This window comes from Nothoprocta perdicaria, unplaced genomic scaffold (genome assembly GCF_003342845.1).
Source record: "Nothoprocta perdicaria isolate Ctin4 unplaced genomic scaffold, notPer1 scaffold_10, whole genome shotgun sequence".
Classification (NCBI taxonomy): domain Eukaryota; kingdom Metazoa; phylum Chordata; class Aves; order Tinamiformes; family Tinamidae; genus Nothoprocta; species Nothoprocta perdicaria.
Window position 1 is genome coordinate 1,531,917 of NW_020454094.1, and position 22,253 is coordinate 1,554,169.

The 22,253-nt window shown below is 45.0% G+C and overlaps 1 protein-coding gene across 1 annotated transcript in view; it reads left to right on the forward strand.

Moving 5' to 3' along the window:
* DYM (dymeclin) overlaps window positions 1-22,253 on the forward strand; it is a 167,803-nt gene that overhangs the window by 140,356 nt on the left and 5,194 nt on the right. The window contains exon 17 of the mRNA XM_026039349.1: window positions 4,721-4,834. Coding sequence (XP_025895134.1) covers window positions 4,721-4,834 — 114 coding nt within the window. The remainder of the gene's footprint in view (window positions 1-4,720; window positions 4,835-22,253) is intronic.

A 22,253-nucleotide genomic window follows, 5' to 3' on the forward strand; every position in this document is an offset into this window, starting at 1 on the left:
GGCTTGCAGGGAATATTATAACTAATCTTTCATGGCTTTCCTTAAAATGCTGGTGGAAAAACCTTGATCCTGCTAATTGGTAGAGCCTGGCTAAAGCCTTTCAGTGATTCCCACCCGCCCCCAAATGCTACCAATTCTTATCTTAAAAAAAAAATTGAAAAATGGAGCACGGCAGCAGAGGACCTTGAAAACTTGACAGCTCTTTGAACATATTCCTGTTTCCAGATTAATCTGATATAATTTCCCCCCCAAGCACTTGCAGCGTGCTGCCAGAGCCGCGTTTCTGTGCTGCGGAGCCGGCCGGAGCAGTGGGACGGAGGCTCCAGCGAGGGTCGTCTTTGCCTCGCAATTGCTCCGAGACAGGGGGTGTGACCACTGGCCTCCCATCCTGGCGCTGATTTATGGTTTCCTAAGGAATCTGCTTAGATGAAGTGCTAATCCTGTAGCACTTTATGACAAGAGGTTTGTTTTCTCTTTTTTTTTCCCCCCTCCTCCTTCCTTTCCGTGTGCTGCGAATACATCGGGTTGCTCAATCTGCGGGGAGCTAGGCTGGAAATGTAAAATAGTGCATGTCAAAATATGTAAGTGTCTTTCTCTTTTCATCACTTTACAAAGAGGGGGAAAAAAAAAAGAAAGAAAAAGGAAGACAAAGGAATGCAAACTTTCTAATTTGGTGCCAAGTTATTCTTCTCTTTTTGCAACGTTAACCTTGAAAACTGCAGGCAGAGGAGGCAGCCGTGAAGGGCCCTGTTATTTTTAGCGATGGGAGAGGGTTAAGAGTTGTGGTGTCAGGCAGCGGCACGGCGCTGGGGATGGGTTGGGGCCTCGCAGCACTTGAGCTTACACTGAAAGCATCCAAGTGGAGAAAACATCTCGTCCTTGATGGCTCCGCTGCTCGGTGGCTGCTCTAGTAAATCAACACGAATGCTTCAATACTTGAGAACAGCGCTATCGGAAACAATAGACAGGCCCAGTGATGGATGCTGTGGATATTCCCTCAGAAGCTAAAAAAAGAAACCCTCCGAGACCTAAAATGCCTCTTTGAAATCCATATACATTACCCTAGCTTCCTCACAACACTTTTCCTTTTTGGAAATATTCTGTAAATTTATTGGCTATGAAACAAAAGTACTAAAGCTGAGTCTCTGCAGGAAGATAGACCTCCTAAGGGGAGAAGCTCGACGAAGAATGATTTTGGAGATCACTCTGGAGAAGAGGTTTCATTAAGAGGTCTCTGCTATTATTAACAGCACAAATTCTTGTGGCACGTCTGTGCAACCAAGCCACCTCCATGCACACGGAGCCGCGGGCTATTCCCGGTATCTATATCCATTTTATCTATATCCTGCTCAAGTATCCCTGAGGAGGAGCTGACTAATCCAATATTAACATGTCTTCGAATCTCTATGAAAATAGAAGCAACGTTTGAGAGAACTTTTGGGAGCTGCTTGCATGGAAAGGGCTTTGGATGTGCACCGTGATATGGGTGCAGGCAACACAAGGGACTGGCCACTCGCTGCAAACCTTTTCCTCTTAAGTGGACGTGGAGTTTAAATCTCTTAATTTTCAATATTATTTTAAGTGTCACTTTGGTACTTCCTTGGAGAAAATACCTGAAGTGCTTTCAAAGGGAAAGGCTATTCTTAAAATGATGTTAAGCTTTCATTTGCATCGTTTATATTTGAGCAGGTAACTGGGTTAAGTGTTTGGCCTTTGGCTACGAAGAAAGGAATTCAGGCAGTGGGGAGGAAAATGCTCCCTCTCTTTGGTTTTATTACTGACAGAGTGGTAAAAAACAAATACCTCTTCTAGTGTGTCCTCTGCATAACTCTCGCCCCTGGAATACTGGAAGCCCAGTTTGCTTTTATTGTGGATGAAATGCAACTCAACAAAGACTGGTTTACCACAAAAAAGAAAAACATTTGTTTTACAGAAAAATCTTGCAAAAGCAGGTTGAGATTTGGAGGGTTGGACTTTGCAAAGTAGGAGATGCTTGCATTATAGCGTCGTATCCCTTTGATTAAAAGCCTATTATTACATTATGTGTTATGATAGTATTTTATCCCTCAGATTAAAAGCCTAATGTAAAACGGTGTTTTTGTTGTGGTTTAGCAGGACTTGAGCTAGCAAGGGAGCAGCAGTGGGATGCAACCTCTGCACCAGCCTGCCTGGCTGAGCGTAGGTTTCGCCGGCGATGACACAACACAGAAGTGGTGAAACCTGGGAAACATTTTCCTTTCCAAGGCTATAGGCACCTCTGTCATTCCTATATGTGTGTGTGTCCCCTACCAGCAATTTGTCCCAGAATCTACGCCAAATCTGCAGCTGTTTCCCAGCTAGCACCTCATGCTGAAGCCATTGATGCTCTTTTGATGCATCATTTCTGGTTACCCTCTCCAGCACTTCACTGATGAACTCGGCACATCTTCCTCCTCCGTTCTCTCATGGGTCGGAGATCCAGTGTCATAATCAGTAAGACTGGGGCTTACCAGCTACATCTGTCCTCTTATCAAATCCTGTCCTCTTATTCTGGTACTTGGGGTTATTGGAAGGAGTTTATGGAAGGCCACCTGAATTCTTCCTCGACTGATTTCCACACTTGTGTTGTTTGAAGTAAAACAGCTCCCAAAAACCCCAAAAGCAACTTCAGGCAACTGTAATCAGTCCATATCTCCCTTGTTTGGTGCTTCACAGTTTCTAGAGAAAATTGCTCTGCAATCTGGTAGATCTACCTGCTCAAAACGAGGGCCAGAGTTTCTAGGATCACAGGAGAGGAACAACAAATTTGAATCCCAGGGTAATCAAGCCATCAGCTGTCTTTGTTTTATTAACAGCAGCTGAGCTGTGAGGCATAATTAGGGTAATGGTTTCTGGCTCCAGCTGTGTCTCGCTCCGGAACAAAGAGAGCTCGGCACAGATTTTTATAATGCTCTACACTTTTCCCCCTGCTACTTGGGGAGAATTATCAGAGATTGCTCAGTGTGCTGGAGCCTGTGGTTCAGGTACAAGTGGGCAGTGCTGCTTTCAAAGCAGAGTGTGTCCAAAGCAGATAGGAAGTCTGGGAAGTTGGCAGAACAGTGAATAACACAGGCACCTTGCAGACCTGGTGCCTGGAGGAGGGCGCTGACCACCCTGTGTTTCCTCCAAAGGACTCACTCACATTGTGTCCCCTCTCCTTTCCATACTCTTCTCTTCCAAGTTTTTGACCCCTTCTATGAGAAGTTCTTCTGGAATAGGGGTTGTCATTGGCAAAATCCGCTCTTTGGGGGATGAAAGGAGACACAAGTGGAGATTATCTGATGTCCCACCTAGAGGATTGACATTGGGATGTCTGCTTCTGTTGCGACCTACTAAGCTTGGAGAGGGATAAAAGGTGAAGCTTGATCTAACTGTATTCCAGCTAACAAGGACCAGCTGGGTCACAGAAGAAAGAGGGGGAAAATAAGGTGAAAATCAGCTTGGCCTCACCGGGAGGTGCATGGAGAATATGGGTATTGAGAGGGAAAGTGCAAGTTCCTACGTGTGGAACTGTGGTCAGCAAAGTGCATGGGCGTGCTGGGGTGGGTGGTTAATTTGGGGAGAAGAGGGGCTTTGTTCATTTTTTTTTTAAATTGCTGTAGCTTTGGGTGCTACACAAAAATAATTAAAAAAAGAAAATAGCCAACTGATACCAGCTCTTGTAACTGCATCAAGATATCTAGCAGTCGTCTTAAAGGGCTCTGTCCTGGAATCATTAACTGTATAAGAATCAGTTTAATTCTTGAAAATGAAAAATGCAGGCAGAAACTACAGTAGGTAGCCCTGACAGCCTCAAGAATCCTGAAGAGCAAGATAAGTGCAAATAAATGCATTTGAGACTGGAGCTTGGTGCTATTACCAGTGGTTGTGTTATGATCAGTAGTCCCTGGTGCATGTGTCCCATGCTGTTCAACACTCTGCTTTTCCAACAAGACTCAAACCTTCACCTTTGAATATTCATGAGTGGTTTGTATCTTTTTATTTTATTTTATTTTATTTTATCTCAGTAATCGCTCTCTTTGGTTCTCGTTCAGCCAGGCTGGGGGCATAGACACTGGCTCTTCTCTGCCGGTGCCAATTTTGCCAAGATTGGCAGCATCACAGTCGCACGGATGAGCTCTGAATCCAGCTAGAGCTGTTGTGTCCAAATCTGATGAGAGATTATGACAGGATTACTGCCAATTTTGCTAAACATTTATTTTGATCACTGATTGCTGGCTTTTTGACATATTTCTGTGTTGTCGAGTTGATTGTAATATTAATCCACTTTTTTTCTTCGAAATCAATGTACTAGTTTCAGAAATTAAAGACAGAAAAAACAGAATTTTATAATGCCTGTCCTGGCCTAGTTTTTGAAGTATTTTAACAGGAAAAACTTTTTTCCATATATATTATTAATAGATACAACTACAAGTTTATGCCAATACCAATACTTGAAAGCCTAAATTTATTAATTCAGTTGCGTGTGTTTAATTGTACGTTCATCCACCTGTTAAAAACGACAACAGGAGAATAGTAATAGCTGTGCTAACTTGTCACTAACAAAGTCACCCTAATTCCAACACAAGCAACACACGATTTTTCTTCAGGAAGCACAGATATATTGATGTAGGTGAGGAAGACGTCAGCCTCGTATGTCAGGTGATGAAAAGGTCTCTTTTCCAGCTATTTGCTTATGTGCTCTGATTTTTTTCCATTCCAGGTGATCAGTTTCTTCAGCTCCCGACTGGAGCAAGCTGGAGCTGAGCTGTCAGTGGAGCGAGTTCTGGAGATCATCAAGCAAGGAGCTGTTGCTTTGCCCAAAGACAGGCTGAGAGTAAGTGTGCCCAGGCCTACTGGATCCAAGCACGGGGCTCCCAAACGGTTACATCTATGTGCTTTACATATATGTTGTCCAAACATCCTTTTTCTCTATAGGAAGCAATCTAAGGTGATAAGCATTGGAAGTTGCGGGTATGTTTTAATTCACATTCCTCATTTGTGCCAAACATTTGGGTGAGTTTTCTTGTTATTAAATTGGACCGTGTGGAGGAAATAACATTAGCTGAGGCTAAGGCTTTGTTGATCATGCCTCTAGGTGAAGTCTCATCTTTCCTTACCTTGTTCATTCAGTTAAGCTGTAACCAGACTTACATTATCATCTTTTTTTTTTTTTAATTATCATATTCTTCCTTCTCTAGTGTTCCAGACCTCCATCTAGCTCTGTACAAAGTGCTACAAAGATAAATTTCTGTGGCTTTAGTCTGGGGTTAAGAATAAACCGACTTAGTGAAAATTAATCCAGGACCTGTGAGAGCAGCCAGCATGCCTATGAGCTTTCTAGATAATCCTGAGCAGAGCCCTCTGTTCTCTTTTGAGAATCTCTCAAATCTCATGAGGGATTTACCAACTTGACAGGTTTTATGGAGCTAAAATCCATTAATGGCTATGTGAGGTTTCAGTACTGAAGTCTGTGTAAGTACCTAAGTAAATACATGGGAATTGCGTGTATTTTTTTTAAGTGTGCCACCATGTCACCCCCTCCACTCTGCCAAGTGTATTTTAAATGCCATCTGCTTCCTGCAGAATCATTTTCGTGCATACTCCTTGCTGAGAGGGAGCTTCTTCTCGAGACCCTTTTCTTTCACTGTAACTTTAGGAAATTACCATCTGATAAGGCATACTGGGTATACATGGCCATTGGCGACAGCTGGTAATTTATTTATACCATGGCAATTTTAAAACACTCAGTGGGAGCTGTCTAGCCGGCTGCATGTACTAACGTCTCTCCTACTGTTGCCTCCATCCTCCCTGTCGGAGCTAGTACATGGAGCAAGTCAATCAGACTTAAGTACTTGGGAACAGATTGGTCTAGAGCCTGGGTTTTGAACAGCGGTACAAAAATAGCCCCAATAATAACAGAGGAGTTGCTGGATCCAAAGCCTCCGCTCAGCCCTTCAGCTTGTGTTCTGCTACGTGACGCTGTTGGGAATAGTCAGTAGGAGTGTGTGCAAAGCCAAGGTGCAGCAAAACACCGTATATTTTGCCTTTCCTTCTTGGGAGCTTGCTTTTGCTGTGACAATTCTTGTTAGGAGGCTGCAGTAGTTCCTTCTTGACACAGAGCCATCAGTAAAAAAAAGAAATGTTACTTACAAAAAAATGAACATTTTTCTGGTACTTAAGTGTACCAGGATGACTTACTTGTTGGGTCACAATTTAAAGAAATGTTTTTTTGAGCATGAAATCCCATCAGATTTACTTTTTGTGCATTTACTTTATTGTGCATTACATTTTGTGCAGATTACATTTGTGCATTGTGTATATTACTTTTGTGATATACGGCATCCGAAACTACATGTTTGTCTTGCAGCTTAAGTCAGCAGATGAAAATGTTTGCAGAAGTGTTAAGCCCCTAAGTCCTTGTCAAGCAGCAGAGTACTTTCCATTTTAAGGATGCTGAAGGTGTGACTTGTAGCACTTACCTTTCCTCTAAAATACATGATTTTCAGGGCAGAGTTACCACATGAATGCTTTGCATTCTGACAGCTAATTCCTTTATATTGCCCATTTTCACCTACTGGATTTTCTCCTGTATTTCAAAGCCTTCTTGCTGAGTGTCAGTTTGGTCAGAGCAGGTTCCTCTTCTGAATGGTGGAAAGCTGGGGACACTGACCCCAATGTCTGTAATGTCAGACATGGACTTGTGAGTGCTCACAAGTCCCTTTCTTTGCAAAGCTGGTAGCAATGAGCAGCACAAGCGATTCTCTCTGGTAGCGATTTCACTGCAAATCTTCTGGCCCTCTGTCCTCACACTTGTCTCCAAAGGATCTCACAGTTCTCACCGTTTCTCATGTCTTGCCGCTTCAATCTAAGGTTTTCAGTGAAAGCTCTTCCAAAGCTTGAGAAAGAATCATCTTAAGATCAAGCTGAAGATACAATTACACAGTATGTTGGCAGGAGCAGGCAATTTCTGCAGCTAAGTGAAGGAGAATGCGTTAATCCATGTATCTTTATTATCCGCATAGGTGGGAGCAGCCATACTCATGTTTCATTTGCCTGTACCATGAGTTCCCATTTGTAAGCTCACTCCTCAGAGCTGGAAACCACCTCAATGCACAGCGCAGCTCCTATAGTCTACTGAAAGGACATTATTTTATTGCATATTAGCTTGTGCAAGGCAATTTGGATAGGTGGGTTTTGGATAGCTGTTGGGACCAGCTTGGAAAACATGCAGAGGAATTAAGGGGTCTTCTGTTACGTCAGGGTTGACATGACCCATGTGTAATTACAGCATGAAAAGCTGGGAAAGTTTAATGCTGGGAATATGCAGATTGACTTGTCAGTTAATTGTTGCTTCCTTTGCAAGGCATCCTTGACTTCTGCATACAGCAACGCTCAAAAGCACAACAGACCACACAGAGAACCTGGTCCCACCTCCTCGAAATTACTTAAGCACCTTGAGGGAGGAGGTAGGAGCATAAAGAGGTTAGGATTTGGGGAAAAACAAAATGAGGATTGAAGCAATGCTTTAGCTCTCCTGCCACCCTGCAGCCGTGACCTTGGTGGGTTGCCATGTGTGCAGGGATGTAGCGCACGCAGCTCAGCACGGGAGATGTTCTCACATTGCTTATCTTTGTGGAGGACATGAGCGGCATCGCACCTACCTGCACCTCGAGTGTGCTGCTCAGACTGGGGTTCAGACCTGAGTAGACATCAACTAAAAATAACAGCACTTGGAGCCACGGTCCCGATCTGCGTAAGGCGGCTCCTGGGTTCCGCAGCGCTCCCCGCTGCCGCCCTGCGCTGGGGGCGAGCACGGCTGTTAGCAGCGGCCCTGCGGAAACAGCATCCCTGCGAGCAAAGGGATCCTGCGCCCGCTTAGCTAATCCCAGGTGGGAAACGGAAGCTCCAGCTCATGGTTTTCCCTTGGAGTCCCAAAGCAAGCTGATTGCCGTTCGAGATGAGCCGTGTAATTAACGCTGTTTTAACCATATGCTTTTAACCGTGTGCTGTGCAAGGCGGGGAGAGTCCACGCTGAACAATCAGGCTTTTAGAAGACTTAGGCATAAACAGCCCGATAAAGGGCAGGTGCCAAAGTCGCGAGCTGCTGGTTGCTCCTGCAGTCTGGGGGAGGAGATAAATGCAGTTAATGTGCCTGGGACGGAGGCAGAAGCCACAGTTTGCAGATAGAGCTGTCTCCTTCGCAGACGAGCAGCCCGCAATCCCAGCTCCCTGCATTATTGCAGGAGCTTATTAAAGGCAATTTAGAGATCACAGCGATAGGTGAAAATTGGCCTCCTCCTTTCCTTATTTTTATTTTTTTTAGAAGTTCGCAGGCTGGCTGGCTTCCCCTTGGAGAACTCTCTGTGCTGTCGGGATTAGGGGTGTGAGAGAAGCTGCGCCTGGAGCCCGAGCTGTCTGGCGTTGCCACGGGGAGTTAGCCAGCAGATAACTGCTCTACAATAAGTGGGAAAGCTTGTTTTTGAATGCCAGTTATTGACTGGGAGCTGACGTTTGGGTTGGGGGCCGATCAGACTCAAGAGGCCACATTTAATGTTTCAGAAGAAAACTTCCCATCCACTAAGCCACTTAACGCAAGCATATTTCACTTCTGTGAACGTACTCTGAGTGGCATTTATTCTTCTCCTTTTCTTTTTTCTTTCCTCTCTCTGTCAATTAGTATTTTGTCATCCATGTGCATTTTGTTCGTGTGCTCTTGTTGCATTAGGCAGACGTGCCATTGCACTTTCAGCTTGCACCTCTTTGCTATGCTACCAAATTGAATATTTATCCAAGTGCATTCTAGTTTCATGAGCATTAAAAATTCACAGAATATGTAAAAGGAGCAGAAGTAGAAGCCTTCGGTCTCTTGACACCAAAAAGAGCTTTCCTTTAAGTGTTAAAAGCACTTCTCAGAGGTTTACCTTTTATTAATGATGTCCTTCCAACTTCTTCAACTTCCATGCATTTCACAGGGCTCCGTGGTTGTTTGGCCAGAGCAAGATGCTGGTAGGTTTCACGGTGCAGAATTGCAATCTTCAATAATCTAAATGAATTTTTATGACAGATCTGCAGTTTTTCAGCTTCATATAACTCTTTTTTTGCACTTGTTTAACTGTTATAGCACTGCTTCACTGGCCAGGGCCTTAGGCAGGGAGAGGAGCACAGGGAGGGAGCTGCGGAGATTAGCAGCTCTGCTACAGAGCTCTGGGGCATGGGGCTTAGCAAGAGAGGCAGAAAGCTTCCTAAAAGTAAATTTTTCATCAGAATTCTCCCTGGTATTTATGTGTTTCTGGCTGAAGGGTCAAGGAGCTCGTTGCAGTGGAGGCCGGTTGTGTCTCATCCATCCTCGGGACTGCCAGGAGGCAGGCATCTGTGGTGCCGGCTTCCTTCCCTGACCCTCAGCGCCCGTTAACCCTTCACCTGAAGACGACCAGATTAATTGGAGAAGCGTAGGAAGCGTTTTAAACAAAGTGCTTTTGGGGGCCTTTCCACAGCCCCAAACGTTGGCTAAGAATAATATTTACAGATTGTGTATTTCCTCCTGGCGACTTGCATCCTGATTTGGGATGTCAAACTTGCCTGCTTCCGTTGAGCTGCCCGGCAAGGGATGAGTAATAACTCGTGCTGCACTTGAAGGCATTGCCTTTAGAGGTCAGCTTCTAAGAGACCTTGCGTAGAGACAAATGTATTCCCCATGCCTTGAGAAATATGTTTGTGGGCGATCCATATTCCAAGAAAAAAAAAGATATATCTATGTAGGAAGCTTTGATGGGCCCCATGCTCAGTGAGGAGCTTCTCCGCATGGAGCTGTGAGCGGGCAGCCAGCACCGCCTGCACTCCGATGACACTAGTTAATCTGCAGCTGGGATTATAAACTTGTCTGGCTGAACCAGGGCAGAGCCTCACGCAGGTGCTCTTACCTCAGTGCAAGCCCAGCTGCTCGAGTTGTTGACAGTGAGTTTAAACTAAACCAAATGACACCGTTCTACAAGAAGTATGTCCAAGCAGGCTGTTCGGTTGTTTTAATCCATGTAGTTTAGTTGCACAAAGTTGAGCATAGACAAGATCTAACTTAAGTATATGAATAATATTGCTGAAAAAAATGTGACTATTAGCATGCTTTAAATACCTGAATGCTTCATCATATCGGTGTTCTTCATTTGTGTTGTATTTTGGAAGTTTCTATAAAGAACAATAACATAGCAGCCGCTCTTAATTCCCTAATTCCAGAAATAAGACTTCTGAGGACCAAAACACAGAGCACCTCAGGTATAATTTGGAGAAAAATGCTGCAGACAGTCATTCTTAAGCATAGATATGATAATGCACAGAAATGCTTCCTTTGCAGGACTTGAGTAGCTTGTAAGAACACACTAAACAGACCATGGTAAGCAAGTTTTGCAATAAGGTCCATGTATACTTATTAACAACATTGCAATCCTTAAACTTGTTTAAACTTTTGTTTATATGCTTGATTACTTCTTTTTTTAGCCCTGCAGAAACCAAATGACAAACTAAATTAGTTTTAGCATATGTGTGCATGAAGAGTCTCTGAAATTTGTTGATTCCTTTTGTGACATTTCCATGGGTTAAAATGTATTTCAGCAGTCTTTAGAGAAACTGATTTGTAGCCACATATAATGCAAGTGCTGCTGATGAGCCGGAATAAATCCAAGCAGACTTCCAGTTTCAGAAGTGTGCCTAATAAAAGGTAGAAGAAATCAAGCAACTTGGAAGCTTTAGGGAAAGCAAATTTATTCTGCAGTCCTTAGAAACATAATTTAACTTGAAATTTGCAGTTAATGAAAAACTCTGAAACTTCACATTACTGAACATAAGGCATTTAAAGGGTTGGCATGAGTTGGTGAGTCACTTATACAGCGTATTTCTTTATTTATTAAGGATGTGTTTTGAATTTCTTAACGAAAAAGCACCCAAAACTCTTGGTACAGTGGCCATTCCAGCAAAGGTTTGCATGGATTTTAAAAACAGAGCCTGCCAAGATTTGGGCTCTTTGTCAGTATGGCCAAGCCCTTTTGCCCATAAGGTCATGGCTGAGCTGGAGATGCTGTGTGTTTGCCTGGGGCCACGTCTGGGAGCTGTCGTGTGTAGCAGGGTGCTCCCAAAGTGAGCTGAGCTCGTGTTGTAACCCATGCCATATTCCTATGTTATTCTCAGGGTGATGTGCCACATGCCACAGGTGATGTTCCGAGTGCCCCGTGCTCTGGGTGTCCCTGCTGGAGCAAGGAGGTTGGACTGGATGAGCTCTAGAGGTCCTTTCCAACCTCAACCATTCTGTTTCTCTGATTTGAAAAGGGGAATGTGCTCCCCATCTCTCCCCAAGTGTCTTCCAGCTATGCAATTTCTGCAGGGCTATATTTTTGTTCACTTTTTTTACGCCATGATTGAGAAGAGGGTCCTCCAGCAGCAATGCTCCTGAGAACCCAGACAGCTTAGGTCTCCTTTGACATAGCAGCAGTCAGTCAGTTTTGGAATTAAAACAGTATTTTAGCTTTAGTTTATTGCAATGGTTATAAATTCTTCCATGGGAGTGGAAAAAAATAAACAGCAACTTTTGGCATTGTTGACAAGGACCAGGGAGAAACAGCTCTTTTCTTTTACTTGTCTTCCTGGCACCCGGTTAGAAATACACTAAGACTTTTCTGACACCTCCCTATCGAGGAGTAATATAAACATCATTGCAGCATCAGCATAGGAAAATATGCATTAGCAAGCTCTTGAATAGTTCTTTAAACTATTTCTCATGTAGTATCAGTTTCTTACTGTAAAGGAGCCAAAATCCTTTCCAGCAGAAAATAATAACCATGCTTTTAACTTGGAGAGAGCACTCTATAAAATTTTCCTTTGTAGACTGAGAGTGAATGGAGCGCTTCAGCCTTGTTTTCTTCCTCGTCCTTGAAACGTTCATCGCTATATCCTAGCATTTTAGAGATCCCTGGGAAAAAATCTCTGTCTTGCTGGAATTTTTTTGCCGTTGGCCTCAACAGGCTAAAGATTTCAAGCCATATCTTCACGCTTCGGAGACGTTACCAGGCCAGGAGTCCCAGCAGCTGCCTAGGATGTCGCATATCTCATGCTGGGGAATGCATGGCTCATACTGATGGGGATTAATTAGGGGTGGAGAGAGTCTGTGCTCTGCTTTTCTGCATCGCCTTCCTCCAGCTTCTTCCTTTGCTTCGGCTTTGTGGAGGTGACGTTGATTTAGCAGTAGCCCGTAAAGTTGGGAAGATGGATATTGTGTGTCGTCTTTGTCGCTTTAAAGGACAACATGGGACTGGCTTTTGCATTGTATCTTTAAAGGTGGAAGGAGACCAGTCTAATCCCTTAAATCTACACTTTGGTGGGCTGCCAGCCTAAGCTGTCCATGCCTTGGAGGACAGTCATGCTCTAGACGGCCTTAGTGGTCAGCTGTCTGGTTGAGATTTCTTGTTGACCACGTTCATCTGGTCTGTTCTGGCTCTGTGCCCCGTGCAGCTGAAATGCTGCTGTTTGGTACCAAACTCCAAGGGCATCGCCACCCATTTTACCCAGTTATTCACATGCTGCTCCAAAGTGCTGCCATCTCGTTTTAAACCCGGTGCTCTGGGTGAGCTCAGGAGCTTCAGACAACTTGGTTTCACTTGAGGACACTCAGCAGGCTGGAACTGCAGTGGCTTGAGAGCAGGCAGCTGGTGGAGCAGAGAGTTGGAGTTAGGTGTCTTGTAACTGCTGGACTGTTGGTCTCATGGAGCAACAAGCGTGTCTTGATTATCCACTTCTGTCTATCTATCTATCCACTAATCTCTATCTATCAATCTCTATCCTGAACTTGCCAGCAAAACTAAAGATGCAATAAAAATGAATCCACTCACACTGGTGCAGGACAAGCAAAACATCTCCCTAGCTTCCCCAACCTCTTCTTTCCCCCCCTGCCCTCAATTTTGTTTTTCGGTGCAGTTCTGCTTCCCAGCGAGCCCTCGAACCAGCAGCACCTTCTCCCTGGAGCTGGGACGTCTGGGCGAGCGGGGCAGCTAATCAAGTGCAGGTGCCCCTGCTATTACAAGCCTGCAAGCCACTTGAAAAGTTACCCAGGATTTTTGTAATGAAGGGCCTGAAGTTATTATTTGAGCTATTTTCTCCTTTTATCTTCCCTTCAGGGGTCATCAGGCAGCATTAGTTATTTATTTATTTTTACAAGCTCACGCTTTAGCCGTTTAAAAGTTTGCCTCATTGGGTGGCGAAACTGCTTGAGTTTCCTGCAAAGACATTGGAGCTGTGACTCAGTTTGTAATGGTATAAAAGGGAGCAAACAGCCAGATGAACTCAGCTTTAGAAGACAGTGTTTAAGCACCGCAAGGAAAGCACAACTGAGCTTGCACACGGGCACATTTGCCACTTTGCAATTAGAGCTGGTATTTGCTGTTTGCATGGCGTAAAATTGGTGGGGGTATTTTTGAAGATCACTTTTTGGACCCATCCCTCTTAGTTTAAAAGCGGGAATTGTCCAGCTGTGGCGTCCGACTTTGCAAGACTTTCGCAAGACTCGTGAAAATCTATCCCCGCTCGCCTGCCTCTTGCCAGAATATATCTGTATTTATCCTTTTGCAGTTGGTTTTTCCCCGTTAAAACGGCATGGGAGGGGGATTCTAAATACCTTAGTACACATTCCCTCCTAGCACTGGGCTTCAAATTGCCCTAAACCGTGGCAAAGCTGCAGCGATTCCGCGGGCCGCGCGGCGCCGATAAGGCCCAGACAGGCCGGAGCCCCGCGGCGCCCGCGCTTATCGCCCGGGGAAGTCGCTCGTGGGAGACGCCGGCCCTGCCCCGGCTCCCGGCTGCCTCCTCGCACGGACACATCCCCTGATCCCAACCGTACCGGGATTTTAGCGTTGCTGGATGGGAATTGGCTGAGCTAGAAGAGGGAAAATGAAGATTTGTTTTGTTTTGCAGGGAGGTTTTCAAGTAGGTGGTTTTTATTGAGCTGACAACAAAAAGTACAAATAGGGTGCGTTTTTTTTTCTGAGTTTATTGCTGGATTTGCAATAAACTTTTGCTTTATCCTGTGACAGACTTGCGGGCAGCAAAGTATATGTCAGTATACTGACATATATTAGATTTAGTATTAGATTAAATTTAGTATTAGGTTAGATTTAGTGTATGTCAGTGAGAAATAAATCATTGCTATTTTGTATATATAAGCTATGCATATATGTGTGTGTGCATGTTTACATGTATATATGTGTGTGTGTACATGTTTACATGTATACATGTGTGTATATGTGTGTGTACATGCACATATATAATGCATATACACGTGTGTGTATATTCATGCACATATATAATGCATATATATGTTATACATGTATATTTATGTACACTTAGAGTGATTTGTGCATTTTGAAAAATGCATCGCTATCAAATACCAAGCGCTGCCTTAACTCCCTTAGCCCCGTTCCAGTGTTGGATCCTTCCTCCCTAGACAAGGTGATGCTGAAACGCGCCTGTATCAGCATGCTGATAAATGCTGGAGTGCTCCAGTGTGAGGTCCTTGGTGTCTATAAATGAGAAGCTACTGCTGGGCAAGGCCCAGGAGGTGCCACCGTAGGCACCAGCATTCAAATTCACCCCTGCTTTTCACATGGCCAAAACCAGGGAACCTGTTGCGGTCCCCAAAGGACTGTTGTTACCATCAGGAGCTTGACACCGTTTCACCGGGTATCTGCCTTCGGGCCCTGTGCAATATCTTCATTTTCCTCAAGGTAAGCGACTGGCTCATGATGGACTAATGGTGGAGAAACATCTGATAATAATTTAATTATATAACTGCAGATCCAGTGGATGCAAGCCTTACATGCAGGGCTAAGGCTTTCATTGACCTCAGCATTGTGCTGGGGATTTTTCCGAAAATCCAAACTATGATGTATTTTGGCCACCCCTCTTTACATTCTACTAGCAATTTGCTCCAAGCTCTCTAGGGAATCCGCTTCCAGGGAATCAGCTTGCTTGCACGGAGGACTTTTGCACATCCTTCTGGAATCCGGAGTGGCAGCTCTCGTCCAGCCGTGGAGGAGCGGAGCAGAACAGGGTGTTGCACAAGCGACTGCAGTCAGCGTAATCCCGCAGCTCAGGAATGAGCTGCCCTGGCCAAGGGAAGCCCAAGGGGGGGCTGGCGCAGGACACTCCTCGTCCCCAGCTGTTCTTTGATGGAGAGGGGAATACAGACCACGAGGTTTGGTATCTCTCCCTCCACCACCCTTGGAAAAATCTTCCAGTTCCCTTCTGGAACTGCAGTTTGGGTTCAGCTGCTTCGTTACAGAGTAATTGCCCTCTTCACAAAACAGGATAATTACACCGGAATGAGATCACCTTCTGCACGTACCGGCGTTATTTGGGAAGAGGTATTTGATAATAAAGCCAGGCAGGTCAGCTCTGCGCAGAAGCCTGCCTAGCACTTTGATTATCCAAAACCAGTCTTAAGGGGGGAAAAGAACTTTAAAAGTTCAGATGACAAAGTGCTCTCTCCTCAGCAGGGAGAAATGCATGTTCTTAGGCAAATTCTTCACACCAAGAGAAATATAAAAAGCAGAATAAACCACTCTTGGAGGGATGAAACGGGCAGCACGAGAGCTTTTCCTGCCACGGGCGGCGCGAGCCCCGCGTTTTTGCGGGAATGATCCCGGCTCCGCAGCCGCCTGGCTGCAGCGCAGGACTGAGCCCCCGCTCCAGCCCTGGAACCGGCCGGGCTGATTAATGCTCCAGCCTTGCCCGTGGCAGCCTCTGCATTATAATTAACTGCTTCCCATTAAGGCACCAGATGAGAATTCATGCAGTTACATGCAGAAGCTTTAGAAGGTGGAATAGTGTCCTATAACAACAGTTATTAAAGGCTGGGTTTTTTTTTTTTTCCCTTCTTTCTTTCTGACCCAGGATTAGTCCATCAGGAAACTATGGCTGTTGTAAACTTCAGAATTCCTTTGAACCTGAGTAGGAGCCGAGCTGGGCTCTGAGCAAAATAGCGAGAAGGTGGAAGGAGCATTAGGCAGTTCCTCAATGAACCGGCTGCCTAAGAAATAAGAAAATTGTTTGTGCTTAAAATTCATAATTATGTTTAAAAGAAAAAGGATAGCAAAGCAGAAGGAGCAAGCAGTGGCAGTTGTGTCGTGAAGGCTGGTTGCCTCTTCACTCCTAGGTAACGTTTGCAACCAAACGGGCAACATACCAGCTGTAAAATGTGTTGTATGGAAATACCCAGATAGCAAAATGAGTTTTTTTATTTAAAAAAGAAAAAAAGAAAAAATGCAGTTCTTTGTGCACCCTGTAGGGAGCAGAAAAATATTTCTGCATCCTGACTGAAGGGGAGTCCTTTGCAAGGGTTGCCTGCTTCGTTGACTAGAGGTGTGGTGGTGCTGTACCACGGCACCAGAAGCATGAGCAGGGCCAAGTGTCTCCCAGGCAGGGTCCACCCTGCAATGAAAAGCAGCGTGAGCAACATGGTTTGAGGGGAGGAAAAGAGGTCGGTGGTGACGTTTTCCTGCTGTCCCCCCAGTATTGAGAAATGCAGGCTCTGGTGTTCTGCCAGCTCATGGAGGAGAGGGCTCAGAAGGTGAGATGCGGCCTCCAGTCACTAACAGCAGCACGAGGTACCAAGAAGGGAGAACCAGATATTTCTTTATGTGCAAATGGAAGTCTGGTCTCAGCCTTTTGTTGCAATGTGAAATAGTTGACAAAATGGGAAATGAATCTGGTTTCTCCATGGGAGTTCTTGAGATGCTGCAGGCCATGCAAAGGCACCTACATTACCTGCCATTGATTTGGCTGTGGAGTTAAAAAAAAGAAATCCCCATGAGAATGAATGGGAATTCTCTTACTCCATGGGAATAAGCCGATAGACTGAGCAGAAGAGTTTAAACTTTACACGGACAAAACGTAGCATGGACCAGTCCATCTCTGGGTATCGCCACCGGTCACACGAAACTGGGTTATTTCGTGAAATGTTGGTTTAAGGAAGCTGCTACAAGAAGGAAAAAGCGTACAAGGTTGAAGGAAAACACTGAGGAAGAGAGAGGGCTTTCCTCACATGGAGAAGACTCTGGAACTTCCCATGGAACTGGAGCTCCAACGCCGCTAAATGATGTTTTCTGCACGTGCATTTCTGCAAGCCCCTCCTATTCAGCAAGCCTTAATTCCACCTTAACTTTGGAGGGCAACCCAGAGTTTCCCATCTTTGGATGGCTTAGCAGCCCCTGAACTCCCCATCCACAACGTGTCCATGGGGACTCAGAGACAGAGCTCCAAATATCACCCCCAAAACCGCCCTATGGACACTGAGTTTTCAGGACATTTTTTGCCACGACCCAGTCTGCATTGCAGGTGTGGTGCAGCCTTCCTCACCTAGCTGTATATGTTGTTAGCGTGGTGGAAAGGCTGGTGCCACGCGTGCTGCACTGCATGACACGTTGTTTCCAATATCTTTCAATTTCAGGCAAAGCAAAGTAAAATTATGCTGAAATGCTCTGACATTTTTTTCTCTCCTCTGATGAGAGCTATTTCCCCCCGTGCATTCATTTGCTGTTGCAATAGGCAAGGTGGCTAAAAAAGAAAGTTCCATTAAAAATGGATTTATTCATTTCTTTAATTCTATTTTAATATCATTTTTTCCTCATTTCCCTCCTTTTTTCCTTCCAATATAATGTGGCTGAGGTTAAATTCTAAAATTTGGTCCTAGAAGCTGCAAGATTTGGAGAGTTGATGAGCAATTTAAAACAAGGTAAGGAACAGAATCAGTGCAGCCACATTTCAATTAAGCTGGTCCTTTTGCTCTTCCACTTTCAGGATTTAGGTGTCTCCTCTGGATTAGTCATCTAAATTAAGCTTTCATGGCATATGGTAGATGGAGAAAAATATTCCTCAACTCGTTTCTGCCCTGGTTGACAGATGAACTAGGTAATGGGATATAATCTCTCCCAGTTTTGTGATTCGACACGTTTTCACTTCTGTGGTTATGCTTAAATCAGGGAACCAAAATAAGATTTGAGTGTAGCATATAAATCCTCGAGGCAATTACAGCTTTCGTTGCAGTGTTGGGTTGAATGCAAACAGCGTGAATGTTATAGATATCTTTTAATTAAATGCATGAATTAAAGAGATGTCTGAGATACAGTCACAGCTCTAAGTGAGAACGTGGAGGAAGCTGGCTTTGTGTTCCCCTCCGGAGAGGGCTGCATTTATTCCTTGCATGCAACTAGGTAATTCCTACTGAGTGTTGGCACCAGGGTGGCCGCTCCAGACCCACCATGCAGAGGGGAAGGGGACAGAGGTGCTGAATCCCGGAGGGATGTAGCAATGTTGGAGATAAATGGCTCCCTGGAGCTACTCAGCTCCTCACCCTCTTCCTTGGGCACTCCAGGAGGACACAGTTGTCATTGCCACCGATCCGTCATGTTTACAGCCTGTGGATTAAAGCGCTCCCTGCGGCGCTGCCCATTCGGCCGCTTGCTCCAGTGCAAGGAGGATATTTGGGCTCCACGCGCCCCACGGGGCCACATCCACCAGCTGCGCTTTGCACTTCACGGCCACTGTTACTTAGAAGTGTGACTTGCAAAACCAGCTGCAAGGAGCCCGTTGCATGAGCAGGTCTTACCCAAAAAGCCACCAGCAGCGAGGGAAATGAAAGCAGCAGCTTAAACCAAGCTGGCGGAGGGCAGACAGGTTGCAGATCCAATCCCAAATTCGTTTGCTGTCTTGGACCCCTCTGCAGTGATAGCAGAGAGGAAAGTGGTCCCAGTTGTCCAGGGAGATGTTGTTTTGGGCTTGGGTTGATGCTGCAGCATTGCACGAGTTATGGGCAAACGCACGCTGAGAACTGGCCTGCAGAGGAGCAGCCAAACGGAATCCCCTCCGTATCCGTAGGCCCTTTTAAAACCTTGCTCCCGTGAATTTTCCTTCATTGCAAAAGTTCTGCATTATAAGCACTCAACTAAAAGAGTGCAATTCCCTTTTCTGAAAATAATTGGCATGTATAATCCACGTGATGTCTGGAGCATTGGTTGATGTTGATAGTGCTTTTGCTAGTGTTTTTGCTTTGGAAAAGGTGGGTAAAGGGAACACCGGACTGTAATTTTATCTAGCAGCCTGACCAGAGATTGTAACCTGGATGCGTGAGTTAATTCTCTTCTGCTGCCTCTTCAGCAGGTCTTTGGCAAGGCTTTAACCATTAAAGTCCTTTTCTCTCTTGGTTTATGTAAGCCCATTTCCTACCAATTAGCACTTTCCACTGCCCGGGTGAAGCCTGGAGCCCTCGCGCTGCTCTTAGCTGTGCAGCACTCGCTCTTGCTCGTCAAATTTAACATTTTGTGCTTTGGGCAGAGGCATCTGAACATTGGACATACAGATTTAAGGTAACTGATTTTTTTTTCAAGACCTTTGAAGAGTTGATTTTTTTTCCTTCTCTTTTATACAACTGCGAAAGTGTAAAGTTCCCAACTGTGTTATAGAAGTGAATTACGGAAGGTGGCAGATTTTCAACTGTCCCGGTTATAAAATGCTGGATAGAGCTAATGCAGCCTTGGATCTATTTTGTTTGCAGGAGATGGGGTTTAGGTTTATGTAGGGGAATTGTTTATTCTGGGGTCTTTTAAGTTTTGCAAGCTTCAAACTTGCAAGTGGTTTTGAGGCTTCTGGAATCGGGGAGTAGTGGAGCCATTCCTCAAGTGAGCTGATAAGCTCTGATAAGCCCTGTTCTAACAACAATTCCATCAATTCTTGCAAGTGGAGTCCACGGATGGGTCCTTGGGCTAGAAATCTTCCTGTCGGCTTGGGACGATAGCCCTGCAACATGTAGGAGGAGGTCAGCAGTGCTTCGTGTGCAGTTCTGTCTCTTCTGAAGCTTTTCTCCTGGTTTTGAGTTTTTCTAGATGGACCCGATATCCCTGAAGTTGATCAGGGATCGCTCTGTTTTCTCAAACTAACCTGCGTGGGACACGGGGAGTATGGTCTGTAGGTGCCCGTGTGTCTCTCCCAAGCCTCCCTGCTTCTGCAGTGCCACCCTAGTCAACTATGGGTGAAGGTCACCCCCGCTTTGAGCCTTCTTCTGTAGGAAGGAGGGAGTCCTGGTGCTGTGTGCTGTGCTCTTGGAGAGTTCACACATTAAAGATGTGACTTGGGAGACAAAAACAGATTCTATGCCATGACAGAGATTGATGGCCATTTATTGGCAATATCTCCTAGCTGTAAGATGAAAATAAGAAGCCAGCCAATATCCGTGGGCATCTCTGACCCTCTAGATGGACTTCCAAGTGGTCAGTGTTTGCGAGCCTATGCTGCAAAGAAATGCAATCTTTTCTTTCTAGCAATCTGGTGCTCCAGAAAGCTTTGCCCTCTGACAGAATTGCTGCAAATATTTCACTTTCTTTAAATTATTGCGTCTTCACCGATAAGCATCTTGGCACAACTGTTGGGTTGATTTTTCTCCCCAACTGACCAGGAGTTGGGAAACTCCCAAACTTTGGGAGTTTCTCCCAAACTGCTGAACTTTGGGCAGAGACATGCCCGCCCCTCCGGCCTGACAAGCCTTAGGGTGCAAGTTCACTACTCACACCTTGCAAGTTTATTTTAATGCAAGTCTTATTTTAACGTGGGTGTGTGCAAACCCTTGCTCCTCGTGGTCTGGAAGCGGAAGCAACGCATCGGTGAGCCCAACTTGCCAAAACATTTGTGTCTCTGCAGACAAACTTCCCCGTTCTGCTGGACGAGGAAGGTCACATCTCGTTACACGAGTGCAGCTTAATCTGTTTACTGAGTTTTACTCCCTGGGAAAAACATTGCTCCAGCTCATGCAATAGCTTAAACTGTGCAGGACGTTCAACCTGGGCATGCATTTTTGAAAGTAGCATTTCTGGGTCGTCTTCAAAATCTGATGCACTCCAGGTCATCGCTCTTGGTCTTTACGAGTTTGCACCTATTCCTTAGGCAGGGTTTTGAGCAAAATGTGCAGCTCTTGCTTAGTCTAGAAGATTTCCTGTTTGCTCCCCTTGTCTCCCCAGCGTAACCTTCCACCGCGCTGTCTAGTCTTTAAGCCTAGAAAATATATGAAGATGGTATCAGGCAGGTGTGACATAATAACCCGTGCAGACGCCTCTCCGAAGTCGTGTTGACTTTCGGTCATGAGTCCAAGAGAAGTAGCATGAACCTAGAGAGAAGCAGTGAGAGATGAAATAGCTTTATCTCTCACGAAGAAAATAAATAATTGCAAAAATCTGACCTGCCAGTGTTTTGGAGCAAGTAATCACAAATGTTTTCCAGAAATGGTGGAAAACTGGACGCTGTCAGAGTACCTAAATGCTTATATATGCTTGCATACCTATGAACACATATATATATTTCTATTAAATATTTCCATATGTATGTGTGTATATCAGGAACAAGATGCGAGGCTGAACTATTTTCAAGACTCAATCTGATGCAGATGAGGATTTGGGGGATGAGACCTGAAAGTGGCACCATGGGTTTTGCAGACACATGGAGATGTTCATTCTCGGCCCCAACTAGTTACAGCTCAGTCTTTTCGATGTGGTGCAGGCTCCAGAACTAAGCCTTGCTGTACCAAAATTACCACCTTTGGCCTAAATACTCATTAGGACACCTACACCAAAGACTCGTTATTGTGTCACTCTAACCCCATGTTATTACTGCTTAGCTACAGTTTTCTGAAACACATGATTTGCCAGCATGTCATTAGGGTCCCAAACAAGGTTCACAGTAAGATTTTTTACGTGCATACAGCTGGCTCAGGAAGACTTTGAGGCTTCTGATTGATGGCAAGTCAATGAGAATTTGACTCCGATGTGCGTAAAACTCTTTTGGAAGTGCTACTTTTCTCCTCAAGCAGGCAGGTGCTTTTGAAAGTACTAGCTTGTCTTGGCTTGCTGTCTCAGAAGCAAGAGTTTCATACAGAGTACTCAAGGAAAAGAAGATTCTCCAGTTTTGTGTTAATGCAATCCTTTGATTTCTTTCTTTTCTGTACCAACTATCTCATTCCTTAGATAAGGACTGCTTCCATGCAGTAAAATCACTGAAAAGCGAAGACAAAGAAAAGCAAAGACCTCAGAAATGTCTCTCAAAGCTGCTCCTTCCCCCTTGCTTATGTGTTATCATGGACTGGAGGCCATCCATTGACATGACATTGCGGCCTCTCAGCCCCTCTAATGTTGAATTTGTGGTGGAAGGGTTTAAGTGTTCCTCAATGTACAGCTGAA